We start from the raw sequence: 16,309 nt of genomic DNA on the forward strand, positions 1-16,309 counted from the left end.
TTTGAAGTGGGTATGCTTAATGACAGAGACACTTTCTAGGTCCTTTCATGCGCGGTTTCCTCCCCTCTGCTCTCTGGGGCTGGCCTGGCAGACTGCACTCGGCTGAGTTTCCTGAGAGGCCTGCTCCGACCACAAGGATGTCACTAGGTCAACACTCCACTCTTGCTCACAGGATCTAGGACATTCCTGAAAGTGACACTGGGGACTCCAGAGGACTGACCCATGCCAGAAGGGGATGGAACAAGGGATGACTATGGGGTGTGGTTCTGTCTGCATCCTGGGATGACTTGAACTTTGGGAGAAATGGCTCACTAGCCTCTGGGCAGGCTTCTGCGGAAAATGCTGACTTGTCCTGCACTAGCTCTCCATACAGCAGCAGATCCCAAGCGCAGCTGCGAGGTTCCGCCTGCTTCCTTTCTTCCTATCTGCTCTTCCCAGCCTCCCCTCTCCTCTGCCTTCATTCTCACGTTTACCACTTGCTCGCTTGCTCACTCGCCTCTTAGGACAGACTCTCTTTGGGGTGAAACACTGCCCCAGACCCTGCTCCACAGAGAGGCAGGAGAGGGACTGGCCTTTGTGGAGGTCCTGGCCAGGGCCCAGCACTGAAGGCGGGTGTGTTGGCCATAGGCAGCTCTTACCTTCTTCAGGCCTTCCACTTGCTGCAGCTCCATCTGGAGCAGACAGGAGGTGTCTCTCTCACGCTGTAGTTCTCTCTGGAGAGCTTGTCTTTGCTCTTTTTCTGACTTCAGTTCTTTCTCTAGACCTGAGCTGTTGTTTCCCCAAAAGTGAACTACGATTAGTTTCAGTGGGAGATTTCCATGGAAGACCCACAATCTGCCATACAAGATACGGGGAGCCATCTGAATAACCACATGGCCATGAAATCTTACACAGAGTGAAACCATGCCACCACCTCCTCCTCCACCGGCTACTTGAGCCCCCGCCCCCCAAAGGGCTAGGAGCTGCCAGGTATACACTTGGCTATGATGCCACTGAGAGGAAAACACAAGGACCTGAGTAGCAGCTAAGTTCAGTATCGTCTGCTTCTTACAGCCCACATTCAGCAGACGGGAAGATAGATACCAAAGGGTGGGGAGAGAGGGACCGAGGTCAGGGGTGAGTTTGGCTGGATTCTGACTCATCCTTCCCTAGCCAAGGGGGCTGAGGACATAGTTGGCTCCTGGAGCCTGCTGGCTCAGTTGTCTTTGTGAACCAGGTTTGGGTGTTATACCTGGCACACTCTCACACCTAGCCTTGCAAGAGTGAACTCAGGTGAGGGACTGGCTATCTCCTACTCTTGATGGAGACAAGAAGGTAGGTAGGAAGCCACCTCCTGGTCCTCTTGAGCTGACCTGGCACTGCCCAGATCCTCACCATTGGTCCCGCAGCTGGGACAGCTGGAGCTGCAGGGCACTGCCCCTCCCGCTGAGCTCCTGCTGCAGCTTGTGGCTCCGCTTTTCCGCCGCCTGCCTGGCCCGTTCTGCCTGCTGTAACCTAGAGGCAATGCAAGCACACACACATTCCACCTTTGTAAAGAAAGGCTCGCCTCTAGTAACTAAACACTTTCAGCTAGAGCTGCAACTCCCCCTCCCTCCCTCCCTCCTTTTTCTTTCTTTTCTTTGAGATAGCATCTCGTTCTATAGCTTAGGTATGTCTTGAAGTTGCTACCTAGTTCAGACTGGTTTCAAACTCATGATCTTCCTTTTCTGACTTAGCCTCAGTGCACACCACACACAGGTGTGCACCACCATACACAGCTCATCACCTGGCGGGGCATCTATGTGACGACGGAAGTTGCTTCAGTGCTAGGATGAGAGGCACACACATGTGGAGGTTAGAGGGCTGCCTCAGGCGCCAATCTTCCCCTTGCTGAGATGATCTGTGTCTGCCACCATGTACACAGGCTTGCTGGTCCACAGGCTTCCTTTGCCTCTTAGCCTGCCATAGGCACTCAAATTTTGTATCTGTGCCCCATCCACGGCTTCGTGTGGGTTCTGAGGATCTGAATTCAGGTCCTTACACTCTCACATGGTAAGCCCCACTAACCACAGAGCTATCCCTCAGCTCAATCTGTTTCTAGTTGAATTGTTTGGCCTGCTAGGGTTCTTTATATAGTTAGTCTACTACAAGTTCATTGTCAGATATTTCTTCAAATTTCCACTAAATTCATAATTCCTTTGAATACTTTTTTTTTTTTTTTTTTTTTTTTGGTTTTTCGAGACAGGGTTTCTCTGTATAGCCCTGGCTGTCCTGGAACTCACTTTGTAGACCAGGCTGGCCTTGAACTCAGAAATCCACCTGTCTCTGCCTCCCAAGTGCTGGTCCTTTGAATACTTTTAACTACCTTTCATAGGATGAAAGTTTAAAGTATTATTATATTGATGTTTGTCTTAGTTAGGGCTTTATTGCTGTGAACAGACACCATGACCAAGGCAACTTTTATAAGGACAACATTTAATTGGGGCTGGGTTACAGGTGCTGAGGTTCAGTCCATTATCATCATGGCAGGAAGCATAGCAACGTCTAGACATGCATGGTGCTAGAGGAGTTTATAGAGTTCTACATCTTGTTCCAAAGGCAAACAGGAGAAGACCGGCTTCTAGGCAGCTAGGAGAAGGGTCTCAAAGCCCACCCCCACAGTAACGCCATTCCTCCAACAAGGACGCACTCCTAATAGTGTCACCCCTGTGCCAAGCATATTCAAACCACCACAATAATATTACTTTTTTTTTTCTTTTGGATTTTTGAGACAGGGTTTCCCTGTGTAGCCCTGGCTGACCTGGAACTCACTCCATAGACCAGGCTGGCCTCGAACTCAGAGATCCACTTGCCTCTGCTTCCAGAGTAATGGGATTAAAGGCTAGGTTTAGGATTTTGATTGAGTCTAAATTCACCCAGGTTTTCCCTTAGAGGTTGTGGTGGTTTGAATAGAAATCGTCCTCATAGGCTCATGTATTTGGCTTGGTCTCTAGGGACTACCTGGGGGGGGGGGGGATTAGGAGGTGTGGCCTTGTTGGAGGAAGTATACCACTGGGAGTGGGCATTGGGGTTTCACATGCTCAAGCCAGGCCCAGCATGTCTCTCTCTTCTTGCTGCCTACTGATCCAGTTGTAGCACTCTCTGCCCCTTCTCCAGCACCATGCCTGCCTGCCTGCCTGCCTGCCACAATGCTTCCCGCCATGCTGATTATGGACTAAGCTTCTGAACCTGTATGTAAGCCCCAGTTAAATGTTTTCCTTTATAAGAATTGCCAGGGTCGGGCTGGAGAGATGGCTCAACAGTTAAGGGCACTGACTGTTCTTCCAGAGGTCCTGAGTTCAATTCTCAGCAACCACATGGTGGCTCACAACCATCTGTAATGGGATCTGATGCCCTTTTCTGGTGTGTCTGAAGACAGCGACAGTGTACTCATATACATGAAATAAATAAGTAAAAAAAAAAGAATTGCCATGGTCACAGTGTCTCTTCACAGAAAAAGAAACCTAACTAAGACATAGGTCATGCAGAGTTTCCTTTCCCTTCTAAAAGACTTACAGTTTTTAGTTTTACATTGAAATTTACTATCTTCTTTGAGGCAGCTGTTCTATCACATTAGAGGGTTGAGAGTCACTGTTTGTAGATGAAGTACCAATTGCTCTGATACTATTTATTCAAAAGACCACCTTTGTTTGGAATCAGCATCTCTCAAAAAGCAGCTGGCTACATCTGCAAAGGTCTGTTTGGGATGCTATCATTTTTTTTTTTTTAAAAGCTTTATTTATTTATTATATGTAAGTACACTGTAGCTACCTTCAGACATCCCAGAAGAAGGCATCAGATCTCATTACAGATGGTTGTGAGCCACCATGTGGTCACTGGGATTTGAACTCAGGACCTTTGGAAGAGCAGTCGGGTGCTCTTACCCACTGAGCCATCTCACCAGCCCTCATTTTTTTTTTTAAAGATTTATTTTATTTATTATATGTAAGTACACTGTAGCTGTCTTCAGCCACTCCAGACGAGGGGCATCAGATCTTGTTATGGATGGTTATGAGCCACCATGTGGTTGCTGGGATTTGAACTCCGGACCTTCGGAAGAGCAGTTGGGTGCTCTTACCCACTGAGCCATTTCACCAGCCCTCATTTTTTTTTTTAAGGTTTATTTTTATTTGTTTAATGTATATGAGTGCTCTATTTGCATGTACATCTGTGTGCCATAAGAGGGCATCAGACCTCATTATAGATGGTTGTGAGCCACCATATGGTTGCTGGGAATTGAACTCAGGAAGAGGAGGCAGTACTCTTAACCGCTGATCCATTTCCCCAGCCCTCGATGCTATCATTTTTTAAAAATTTATTTTATTTGTGTATGTGTGTATGTGTGTGTGGAGTCTGCAGAAGCCAGATGATCTCATGGAGCTGTAGTTAAAGGTCACTGTGAGCCACCCAATGTGGGTGCTGGGAATGAACTGGGGTCTTCTGCAAGAAGTAAGTGCTCTTAATTGCTGAGTAATCTCTCAGTTGCTGGAACTCTATTGTGACCCACTGCTGAGCTGATATTTTGACGTGACAGTGGTGATCCACTCTTTGTCTAGTTCCAGATCCTGAGAGGACACTCTGATGGAGTGGCCAAAAGCCTGGCTGACTGACTTACCAAGGCTGCTGTACCCCAGTCTTTTCCTTAGGCAGGGGGTAGCCAAGGAAGAGTGGTGACCCCAGGTTGTCTGTACTTCTCAGTGGGACGTTATTTCTAGGCCTGGGTACACTCAGAACCTTCTAGAGATGGCATCTCTACCAGGGCAGTGTTACCTTTCCTCCATCTGCTTCATGCTGGACATCACCTGAGTGGTTTTTCCTTCAAATGATTCAATGGCTTCATTCTTCTGCTGTAAACTGCTCTCTGCACTCTACCAAAGCAAGGAGAGGAGGTTGTAAGCTGCCCACTTTTCTACATCTTAGCATGACATACAGGGCTCACTGTTAACACATATTCTATGACTCTCTCAAGAATATTTTATTAATGGCTGTTCTTCCCTAGAGCCCAGAAGACAAACCAGGTCAAGGCTCCAGCTCTGCCAATGGAAGAAGAGCAGAGGCAGGCACTGGGGTTGGCTCGCTGGAGTAGGTGTGAACTCTGCTCCTGAGTAGCCTCACAGCCTGGGCATACGTGCCAGTTCACGTGACCCCTTGAAGGTTCTCAAGGGAGGTCTTGTCAGCCTCAGTTTCCTATCAAGCAAGGGAGGCTCAGAAGAGAAAAGACTGCCAGGGACTGAGGAGCAGCCAGAGGCAGGGCAAGTCCCCAGTCATGTCTGTGAGACGCACTGTGTCCCAGTTTTAATCAGAACAGGTACCCAGTACCAGGAAGCAACACTCTGAAGTCACAAAAGACCCTGTAAAATGACAGGCTACTGAGAGGCTGCTGTGGAAGGAAGTCCTAAGGAACACAGATGGTGCTCTTGGATGGACTCTTACACTAAGGAAATCACCGAATAAAACAAGATGAAACAGTACGCTAAGTGTAGTTCAGCTCAAAGATAGAGCTCAGAGGAAATGCAGAAAAGACAGTGTAACAGGGGCGAGGGTGACCAGCCTTACCAATAACACTTCTGACCCCAGTGTGGGGTGGGTGCCACATGATCAACCCTGATGCCACCTGGGTATTCTACAGCTTAATTCAGTTCAGTTTTGCTAGCAGCCTGCAGAGTTAATGAGGATGCTACGGGTGAAGTGCCTGCCCCAAGACTGCCCACTCTCCTCGCCTCAGGGAGGTCCCACAGTTACTAGCTGCCTGTGCCTCTGTGGGCACTGCTGATCAGTAGGACAGATGCCATGGTCAAGATGGGTGTGCTGCTCTTAAGGCCAGAGGCTGCACACATGATGGGGTGGCCCTGTCAAGGCTGATGTGACAAGCTGGAAAGTAGGTGGCTCTTGCTAGTTATGCAAAGCAGTTAGTGTAACCCTGTTACCCTAACTTGGAAGACAGTTAGTGACAGTACTGCTACCACTCCAGGAGAGGTGCCTATGGGGTAAGAGTGCCAGCGGCTGTCAGTGCTCTGTGCTGCTTGAGCAAGGTTCTGAAAGAAGGGCAGAGTCCAGGCCAAAGCCGACTAGTTTGCAGAGAGACACACCACTCATCCAGAGGAAGGGGCTAGACGAGCAACTTCTCTTGACCCTCCAACATAGAAGACTAAACAATAGGCTGGGCATAGAGGCACATCCCTGTAAGCCCAGCACTTGGGAGGCAGAGGCAAGCCTGGTCTACATACAGAGTTCCAGTATAACCAGGTATATATAATAACAAAACAAACTAACTAACTAAACACTGGCCATAGAAGCCCTGTAAGTCAGCTCACGCAGGCTGGAGGAATGGATCACGGGTAGAGCACTTGTCTAGGATACGTGAGGCCCTATGTAGTGAAAATCAGACCCCAGTTTCCTCTACATAAGTCTAGGATTTTGGATGATCAGTAGTCATTAATAAAGCAGAGAGACACAGGTGTAGACTCAGACCCTGACAGTCATGCAAAGCCGTGATCAAGAGGAAAAAGTGCATTCACTGAACTTGGGCAGGAAATGACCAGAGCCTGTGACAGAGGTGACAGTACTGCCAACGATGAGCCAAGAACCTGCTAGAGAAATGCTTAGGAAATCGGTTCCTATTACGAACGCCAGATAGCAAACTGACACCACTCAGAGGCTGGCCACCAAAGCTGTTTATCTTCAAGAAGGACAAACTCTCCAAACTTCTTCAAAATGTGGCCAAGGACGTTCGGGGCTGGGGGCTGGGCGGTCCCTACTCAGACAGAGTGCTTGTCTCTTTCCAAGCTGGTCCTCTACACTGCATGCTGTTTCTACCTCATTGCCATAGGCTGTGATGGGTTAATGTGAGGCTGACAGTTGGCTTCCAGCTCATGGCTGCTGGGGAGTTCAGCAGTCAGAGTCTGTGGCCCTGAGGAGGATGCGGGGTTTGGATGGAACTTTCCAGAAGCTCTCTCGGGGCTAACTGGAGACAGACAATTATGTGCCCACCAACAAAGATTCTCTCTCTCACCAGGCTGCAGCCCAGAAAAGATGGAGTTCCTATAGTCAACCCTGTGCCCCCCCCGCACCCCCCCCCCAGAGCACTCCAGAGGCAATGTGTACAGCCTCCATCGTGCCTGGAGATAAGGACGGGTCTGGCTGGCTCTAGATGGCTCCTTTTCTTCTTCCCTTTCAGAGGCATGAGTGCAAAGCAGCCGAGGTCTCTGAGTGACTGCCAAGAGCAAGGTCTGAAGGGCTCACCCTGTTACAGGGAAACTTCCATGCTCAAACGCAGTCTACTAGATTACTAGGGCACTTTCCCTAACACACACTATTATGTCTCCTTATGAGCCAAAACCTGAAAAAAAATGTAAAATCTTAAAACAGATGGTTCGTCAGGAGGTCTCGGTACCCACACTGGGCAGCTCACAAATGCTCTAAGGAATCTGAGGCATCTGGCCTGCATTCTTAGGTACTTGCACACAGGTGTGCATACACTCACACAGACACACATGTACACACATACATAAAAATAAACCTTTAAAAACAAATACATGCAGCAGACATGGCAGTGCATACTTCTAACCCCAGCATTCAGAGGCAGCGGCAGAGGAACTCTGGGTTTGAGGTTAGCCTGGGCTATGTTGTGAGTTCCAGGGCAGCCAGGGCTACATATGAGATCCTGTCTCAAACAAAGAAGCCAAAACATTACAAGAACATGGGGGCTGAGGATTCGGCTTGTCTGCACACCGTAGGAAGTAAGAGAACACTGGAAGGCATCTAACACTGGAAGGCATCAGGGTGTGTGTGTGTGTGTGTGTGTGTGTGTGTGTGTGTGTGTGTGTGTGTGACAGCCTGAGGCCAGCTCGCACCTGAACTTTGTGAGCCATCTGTAAGTTAATAGCTTTGACTTCCTCCAGCTGCTGGCGGAGGGCAACGAGCGTGTCCTGCTTCTCATGGGTGTCCTTCTCCAGTAACTTCATGGCAATCTCCATCTCCGTCTTCATTCCAATCTGTAACTCCAGCTCCTTTTCCAGTTCCTTTAAAGACATGTACAAGGAGAAGCAAAGGAGGAGAAAGGTCTGATGGGATTCATTCATTCATTCTCTCCTCCCTCCCTTTCTCCTTTCCTCTGTTCCCATGCCCACTCCCCTTCCCTTTCCTCCTTTCTTCCTCTCTTTTCCCTCTTCTCAGTTTAGAAAGACTCTGTGTAACCTAGGCTGGCCTTTAACTCATAATCCTCCTGCCTCAGCTCCTGAGTTATTAGGAGTACAGCACCACCACACCTGGCTCTTTGCTCCTCTTTTCTTATGGTGAAGTGAAAGCTGGCTCTGTATCAAGTCGATGTCTGGGTGATCTTTTTGTGCACCATGTAAAGGTTGTCTTTGTATTATTCAAATGCTGGTTTACGTACTGCAGAGAACTGACTACAGGCAGCTGCATCATATCTTGTAAACTCGCTAACACCTTCCGATTGGTTTAATAAAGAGCTGACTGCAGAGGAGGAGAGAACAGGTGGGACTTCCGGCAGAGATAAGGACTAGGAAAGAGCCAGGCTCAGGTAGAAATTGAGGAGTTAACAAGCCATGTACAGAATGTAAATAAATATAAATCGGTCAACTTAAGTTATAAGAGCCAGTTGGGAGCAAGCCTAAGCTAAAGCCTGATCTTTCATAATTAATAAAAAGTCTCGGGCTGGTGAGATGGCTCAGTGGGTAAGAGCACCCGACTGCTCTTCCGAAGGTCCGGAGTTCAAATCCCAGCAATCACATGGTGGCTCACAACCATCCGTAACAAGATCTGACGCCCTCTTCTGGAGTGTCTAAAGACAGCTACAGTGTACTTACATATAATAAATAAATAAATCTTTAAAAAAAAAAAAGAGAGAGAAAAAAAGTGTCCATGTCATGTCATTCCGTGAGAAGCTGGTGGGCCAAGACAATCCAGAGATATTTGGCCCTCAACGCTCACACTGACTTGGCAACATGAGCCTCGAGTTCTAGAAGCCAAGTTGTCTCAAACTAGAAAACAGAACCCATGGCCTGCAGGATCGCTTAGCTTGTGGCTGAGTACCAGGAGCCTGCAGGGAATAAGACTACAGTACTTTGGACTTTATCATGGAACAGGTACCACCATTCTGAAATGGCTTTCTGCCCTGGGTACCTCAGGACACAGTGTCCCAAGTGCATTCCAGGAAGTCAACTCAAGAAAGCACACAGGAAGCCAGGCAGTGGTGGCGCACACCTTTAAGCCCAGCACCTGGGAGGCAGAGGCAGGCAGATTTCTGAGTTCGAGGCCAGCCTGGTCTACAAAGTGAGTTCCAGGACAGCCAGGGCTATACAGAGAAACCCTGTCTTGAAAAACCAAAAGCAGGCCTGAGCCCGTGACGGTGGAGCCAGAGCTGGCCTCCCAGCAGCCTCTAGGGAAGACTCAGACAATGGGGACCAACACAAATGATGACACAGAACTGCAGGGTAGACACGAGCTAAAAAGGGCAATTTCCGGCTTTCTAGGAGTGCCAGCAGGTGTGTGCATGCATGTAGACAGGTTTCATTTGGAGGGCAGCTGACAGGCTCTTCCCAAGGTTCTGGGCCTCACCAGTCGGGCTTTCTTCTCCTCCTTCAGCTGTTTCCATACATCGCTGTACATTTCATCCAGGCCCTGCCGGGTTTGCTTATAAGTCTCCAGTTCAACCTTGGTGTCCTGTTTTGTTATCTGAATCAAACAAGAACACCAAGAACGACTCACTGTTGGAAAGTGACCTTGGGACAATACATTTCAAAATTATGTCACAATCTTTAAGAACAACAAAAGGGTAATTTTCTACTCTTTAAACATGCTGGATCTTAAAGATATAATAACCTGAAAGACAAAGGATGCCAGCAGGCCAGTAAATTCTGTATGACTGTGCAACAGTGCCTCACTATGTGCCTCAGGCAGGACTTGAACTTGTGACCCTCCTGCTTCTGCCTCTTTAGTGATAGGCTTGTAGGCTACCACATGTGGATAACTCAACAGTTTCATATGGAGTTACACGGTGTAACAGTATAGTTAAATGGTGCAACAGTTTAGTTAAATTTCTTTACAACAGGACAACAATTCCTGGTGGGAAAGGCTCCCATTCCATCTCTCACACTGCATTTACTGCCATTCTCACCTAGCGCTGTGCTGACTCAGATCTCATCTCTACCTGTAAGCCACCAGGTGAGGCAGAGCTGCCACCTTACAGCTGCCAGGGCATCTGGCAGGAACAAAGTAAAGTGCTAAACCAGTTCGGGAGAAGGAAGGCTGTGCCCGGCCTGGAGCCCACCCAGCACTGAGCTCTGGAATACAAAGGCTAGAGTCCGAGGAGTCCTAAGTGATCCGCATGGTGTGTGAGTGATAGATACTTGAAGGGACATCAGCGAGAAGTACTTTCTGATCATACAAGACACCTAGTCTACACTCTGGAGTCTGGGGCAGTTAAATCACATCTGGCCTTGCTCTTTGGAGGCTCAGCAAGCAGGCAGTGGAATAGTGAAAGCAACTCTTCCGCACAGCATAGGCTCAGCCTTTCCTCCCCAGAACAGCTGGGATAGCCACCGTTTCCAAGGTCATCCGGAGAGGTTTAAAGCATCCCGAAGGACATGTGCAGGCGATCTGTGAGTGTGATGACATTTTATACAAGAGACTCAATATTCTTAGGGGACCCTGAAGCTTTCCCTCATGATGCCAAGGGTCAGCTACAAGCTTGAAACTAATGACGAGAGAGAGAGAGAGAGAGAGAGAGAGAGAGAGAGAGAGAGAGAGAGAGAGAGAGAGAGAGAGAAAAGAAGATTGCCCAGTTGTCAGGTCAGCCTCTCACCTCCACGCTCTTCTCACTTCTTTCTCGAATTAATTCGTTCTGTTCTCTCAGCTGCTGCTGTTCTTCTTGTAGGGAACAAATTCGGTCTGTTGCAGCTGAAAGCTGATTAAGAAAGATTTCTTACATGTTTTTTAACATCAAAATGAATCTTGCTGCCCACATTGAGAGCTGACGCTTACTGAGCTTCTGCACAATTTATGATGCCCCTTAAAGCCTGGCATTTTATTTCCTTGCTTTAGCTAGGGAACGTATGGTTCAAACTCCCAGAGTCATCTCTGTAGTGAGACCTCTGTTGCACCCGCTCCATCCTAGCTTTCTGTACCGCTCTAATTTTTTTCCCACATTGCAAAATCAGTTACTTCATGCTTCATGCGAGTGAAAATTTATGTACATACACATACAAATTATCCACTTCTATAGAAGCACCAAACAGAGATCTGCCATTACTTAAACATTTAGAATAGCTTTTTTTTTTTAAAGATTTATTTATTTATTATGTGTAAGTACAGTCTTCAGACACTCCAGAAGAGGATGTCAGATCTTGAGATGGCTGTGAGCCACCATGTGGTTGCTGGGATTTGAACTCAAGACCTTTGGAAGAGCAGTCGGTGCTCTTAACCACTGAGCCATCTCTCCAGCCCTTAGAATAGCTTCTAATGACTTGAGAAATTCTTATACCAACAGGGGACATGTTGTATGGTACATTCTCAGTTATTCAGAAAAATCAAGCAGGCCCCAATGTGCTATGAGAGGCAAAGGGATCTCAGCGTGTTCCTTGTTTTTTGGGGCCTCACTGTGGAGCCACTGGCTGGCCTGGAACTCACAGAGACAGCTTGCTTCTGCCTTCCAGGTACTGAGATTAGCACAGCGTGCTGTCACTCCCAGCCCTGTTGGTTGTGTGGCCTGTGCCTGCACACGTGAACGTCAGAGGTTGACAGTGGGGGCCTTCTCCATGGCTCCACCTTAGTTTCTGAGGCTGCAGAGGAGTGCACTGTTCCAGCAGGGTTGCTGGGATTCCAAGCGCGTGCATGCCTGTGGGGTTCTGACTCTGTAGGGGTGTGTGTGTGTGTGTGGCTGGAGACACTCCCCCAGGTCCTACGCTGTGGAGCAAGCGCTCTCCCATCGAGCCAGTTCCCCATCTCTTGGTCAGTTTCTTGATCAGCGGAAATATATTTTATTGTCAAGGGCAATTAAAGATTTTGGAGGAAAGAATCACACTTAAGTCATCAGAAATCCTGAGACGTGTCATCACGGCTTAAGGGAAGAATAGTTGGATTCATTCATGAGGAAGAGCGAGGAGCAAGCCATCTGTTCGTCTTCCCTCAGTGGAGGGATCATGAGACACTGAACTGCCCTCTAAAACCCTCCAGAGTTCTCCTAAGACCCCAACTGATGGTCCTCAACAACTGCCGGGCCTAAGAAAGACAGCCTAAGGCCCTGGAGGTGTAAGTGGTCAAACGGGAAGAAGCAGGTGACAGCCATCAGCTACTTCCCATTCCATGGTGAAGGTTTCTCTAAAGCAGGTCTTTTCCTACAGTCTGCTGAAGAACACACCCAGCTGCTGAGTTTCAAGAGTGCAAGGCTGAAGCATGCCACTTGCCTGGGAACAGTGTCTTGTTCTGAAGTCACCCAAGCCTTCAGCCCCCCTCCCCCAGCCCTGCTTCATGAGTATTTATAACGTCCACAACAAAATTATAAGATCCATGTATCACCCAGCGGAGAGACATAAGAATGAGGCTCCAAGGCCTACCTACCAAGCAAGGAATGTGGGCTAACTGCAGTGGCGCCTCACATGACAATCCCCTGGGCATACTGTCGCTGGGTATCCTTCCACTCACAAAGTCCTGAGCCCCTCCCCGGAGAGCCCCTAAGGAGAGCAGCCTACAGTGAGCCTTGGTGGGTCCTTCACTTACAGACCCTCCTCGCCTGCTGCATCCTGCCTCCACACTTGGGGTGCTCCTTCTTAAGCTCCTTCTCAAAGCTTCCCTCCTTCCTACTACCTGTGGAACAGTCTCAAGGCTGAGCACCCCCCTCCTGCTAACAGGAGACAAGATGTATCCAGCAGGGAGATTGCCGGGCAGCGGGCAGCAAGCCTTCTTCCTCGGCCTCAGCCTCAGCCCTCCTTCTTCCTGTCCTCTCAGTCTCTCTCTCTTCCTAGTGAGAAAGCAGAGAAAGACCACACTGTGGGGAGACTGGATCTGTGCTCCTAAGAGGTCAAAGTAGAAGGGGTGGGCTGGGGGTGCCTCCAGGGTAGTCTGTGTTCTCTGAGGCAGCAGGAAAGCACGTGACAAGACAGCAAAGATGGGAAGAGAAGAAAGCACCCATTTCCTATCCACCCGACAGTGCACTGTCCAGAGGTGATAAAACCGAGCTTGCTGGGAGCTGCCTCAAGATCAGCCTCAGTGTCTCACAGGAGGAACACAGACGCGCTGTCTCCTGTGCACTTCCACAGGAGGCGCGCTCGTCTTCCTCCCAGGGAGATGCTATGGTCAGATGCACCCACCATCCCACCTCTTTCTCTCTCTTTTCTTCTTGTACAGTGTGTGGAACCCAGGGCCTTGTGCATGCTCGGCAAGCACGCTGTCATGGAGCACTCTCTACTTTTTGAGACAGGGTCACTTTAAGCTGTTGAGGCTGGTTTTGAACTCATCCTCTAGCCCAGGCAGCTTTGAACTTGCAATCTTCTTGGTTCAGCCTCCCAAGTAGCTGGGATGACATCTGGGATGGTTCATGCCACTTCTCTTAACCTTGGGTCACTCTTTTGTTTAAGCTAAAGTTACAAACCTCTTCTTGAAGCTTTGAGTTCGTCTTTTCCAAGCCATCTATCTTGGTCTGAAGATCCCCAACTGTGCAGCTGTAGAGGATAAACACAGGGGTCAGCAGGAACTTAAAGCAGTGGACTGTCTTCCCAACTGGTGAAAGAAGGGATAGTCCTGACTTCCTGCATGAGAGGAAAGGCGCAGGGCTGCTCAGAACTCAGAATGTGTAAATATTAAAATATTGTCACAAAAACAAAACAAAAACAAAAAAAAATAAATAAATAAAGAGAAAAAAAGAAAAAAAAGAAAAAAAGAAAAAAAATATTGTCAGTCTGATACGTTGGTGCACACCTTTAATCCCAGCACTCGGGAGGCAGAGGCAGGTGGATTTCTGAGTTCGAGACCAGCCTGGTCTACACAGTGAGTGCCAGGACAGCCAGGACTATGTAGAGAGACCCTGACATAAAAACCACAAAATAACAACAACAAAAAACTACTGACAATAAACCCTATCCTCCAAATAATCTACTGATATAGCTATTTGGCTATAAAGAAAATATTTCCCTCCATTATAATGGATAATGAGAATCAAAAATATATTGGCATTCATATTAGACCTTTTAAAATAGAAAAATTAACTTACATTTATTTACTTATTTAGCAGGGGTCACTTGCCACAGTGCAGCTGTAGAGCTCAGAGGACAACTCATGGAGTTATTTCTCTCCTTCTACTACGTGGGCCCCAGAGTTCAGGCTCACTTTTTATTTTATTTTATTTTATTTTATTTTATTTTGAGACATGGTCTTTCTATGTAGCCCTGGCTGACCTGGAGCTCACTATGTAGACCAGGCAGGGCTAGCTTCAAACTCAGAGACCTGTCTATCTCTGCCTCCCAAGTGTTTGGAATTAAAGGTGTGTGCGGCCACACCCTGCCAAGATCACCAGGCTTGGCAGCAGGAGCTGTACCTGCTGAGCAATCTTGCCAGTTGTGTGTGTATGTGTGTGTGTGTGTGTAGGTCAGAAGTTGCCACTGGTTATCTTAATTTGTTTTTATTTCTTTAAAAAGACTTACCTGTATGTATATGGGTGTTTGGCTTGTATGTATCCTGTGCCTAGCAGCTAAGGAGGCCAGCAGAGGGTACCAGAGCTTCTGGTACTGGAGTTACAGATGATTGTGATTTGCCATGTAGGTGCTGAGAACCAAACCCAGGGCCTTCACAAGAGCAGGAGCTGCTCTTAACCACTGAGTGATCTCCCCAGCCCCACTCTCCTAACCTTTGAGCCAGGTCTCTCACTGAATGTGTGGCTCACTCATTGGCTAGAATGGTTAGCTACTAAGTGCTAGGGATTTGCCGGTTTCCATGTCCCCAAGGCTGAGGTGACATATGCACACGGCAATGCTCAGCTTCTTATGTGGGTACTGCAGCTCAGAACTCAGGTTCTGTACAGCAAGTTCCTCACTCACTGAGCCATCTCCCCAGCTGCAAGGCAGAATTTTAAGTTGTATTTTACTGCACATATGTACATTTCCTGCATGTATATTTGTACTGCATGTGAGCCTGCTGCCTGCAGAACTCAGCAGAGGGTGTTCGATCCCCTAGAACTGGAGTCACAGATGGTTACGAGCTAGCATACAGATGCTGGGAATCGAACATGTTAGGAAGTGCAGTCAATGCTCTTGACTGCTGAACCATCTGTACAGTCCTAGATAGTTAATTTTTAAATCTTATTTATACTTGTCTACATTTTTGGAAAATTATTTTTAAAATTAATTTATTAATTTTTCTTTTATTTGTTTTGTTTTTTAAAAGTCGAGGTCTCTTTGTTATATATCTCTTGTCTGCCTTGGAACTGGCTATGTAGACCAGGATAGCCCTGAACTCACAGATCCACCTGCCTCTTCCTTGCAAGTGCTGGGATTAAAGGCGTGCGCCATCACACCCAGCCTAGATTTATTCTTTATGTGTATGAATGTTTTGCCTGCATGAATATATGTGCTCCACATGTGTGCAGCATCCACAGACGTCAGAAGACGGTTCCCCTCCCTGGAACTGGGGTTATGAGCTACCACATGGTTATTCTGCAAGAATAACAATCGCTCTCAACCACTTAGCCATTCCTTCAGCCACTTCTGTGATATTTTAAACTACTTTATCCTGAAAGAATATGAAAAATGTAAAGATTCTATAAACAGGGAACAGTAGGTTTGATGACAGCAACAAGCCCTTTGATAGGAGCAGGAACTTAAGTTTCTGGACTAGATTTCAAGTCATCTTTGCTGAAAGCATTTTAAGTCACTTAAGCACCAACCCAGTCTCCCCACAACTGGAGCTGTGGATCACTTCACTGTGATCTACCTCTCACGGTCAAGCACAGCACGTACCTTAAGGAGCTTGAGCACATGCTCGTACGCCATCCCTCACTCAACCTTTTTTTTTTTAATGATGCGGCTGAAATCTAGAGCTTCTCTGAACCACAACCCCAGAGTTCCTTCCCCCCACCCCTAAATTTAAGACTTCATTTTAAGCCATTCTTGTGGCTCACACCTTTAACTCCAAGACTGGAGAAGCAAAGGCTGATGGGTCTTTGTGAGCTCCAGGCTCCGCACCAGCCAAGGACTACATATTCAGACTCTGTTTAATACACACACGCACACACACACACCTACTCATGTGTGTGTGTGTGTGTGTGTGTGTGTGTGTGTGT

General features: G+C 47.8%; 1 protein-coding gene across 3 annotated transcripts in view; it reads right to left on the minus strand.

Moving 5' to 3' along the window:
* Positions 1-16,309, minus strand: part of Rufy1 (RUN and FYVE domain containing 1) — a 42,140-nt gene that overhangs the window by 8,015 nt on the left and 17,816 nt on the right. For all 3 annotated transcript variants that reach the window (XM_029546263.1, XM_029546264.1, XM_021211740.2), the window contains exons 8-14: positions 13,628-13,697; positions 10,844-10,945; positions 9,598-9,714; positions 7,872-8,039; positions 4,789-4,886; positions 1,375-1,494; positions 639-768 (exon numbers count right to left, since the gene is read on the minus strand). In XM_029546263.1, coding sequence (XP_029402123.1) covers positions 639-768; positions 1,375-1,494; positions 4,789-4,886; positions 7,872-8,039; positions 9,598-9,714; positions 10,844-10,945; positions 13,628-13,697 — 805 coding nt within the window. The remainder of the gene's footprint in view (positions 1-638; positions 769-1,374; positions 1,495-4,788; positions 4,887-7,871; positions 8,040-9,597; positions 9,715-10,843; positions 10,946-13,627; positions 13,698-16,309) is intronic.

The sequence above is a fragment of the Mus pahari genome, chromosome 14 (assembly GCF_900095145.1).
Source record: "Mus pahari chromosome 14, PAHARI_EIJ_v1.1, whole genome shotgun sequence".
NCBI classification, from domain to species: domain Eukaryota; kingdom Metazoa; phylum Chordata; class Mammalia; order Rodentia; family Muridae; genus Mus; species Mus pahari.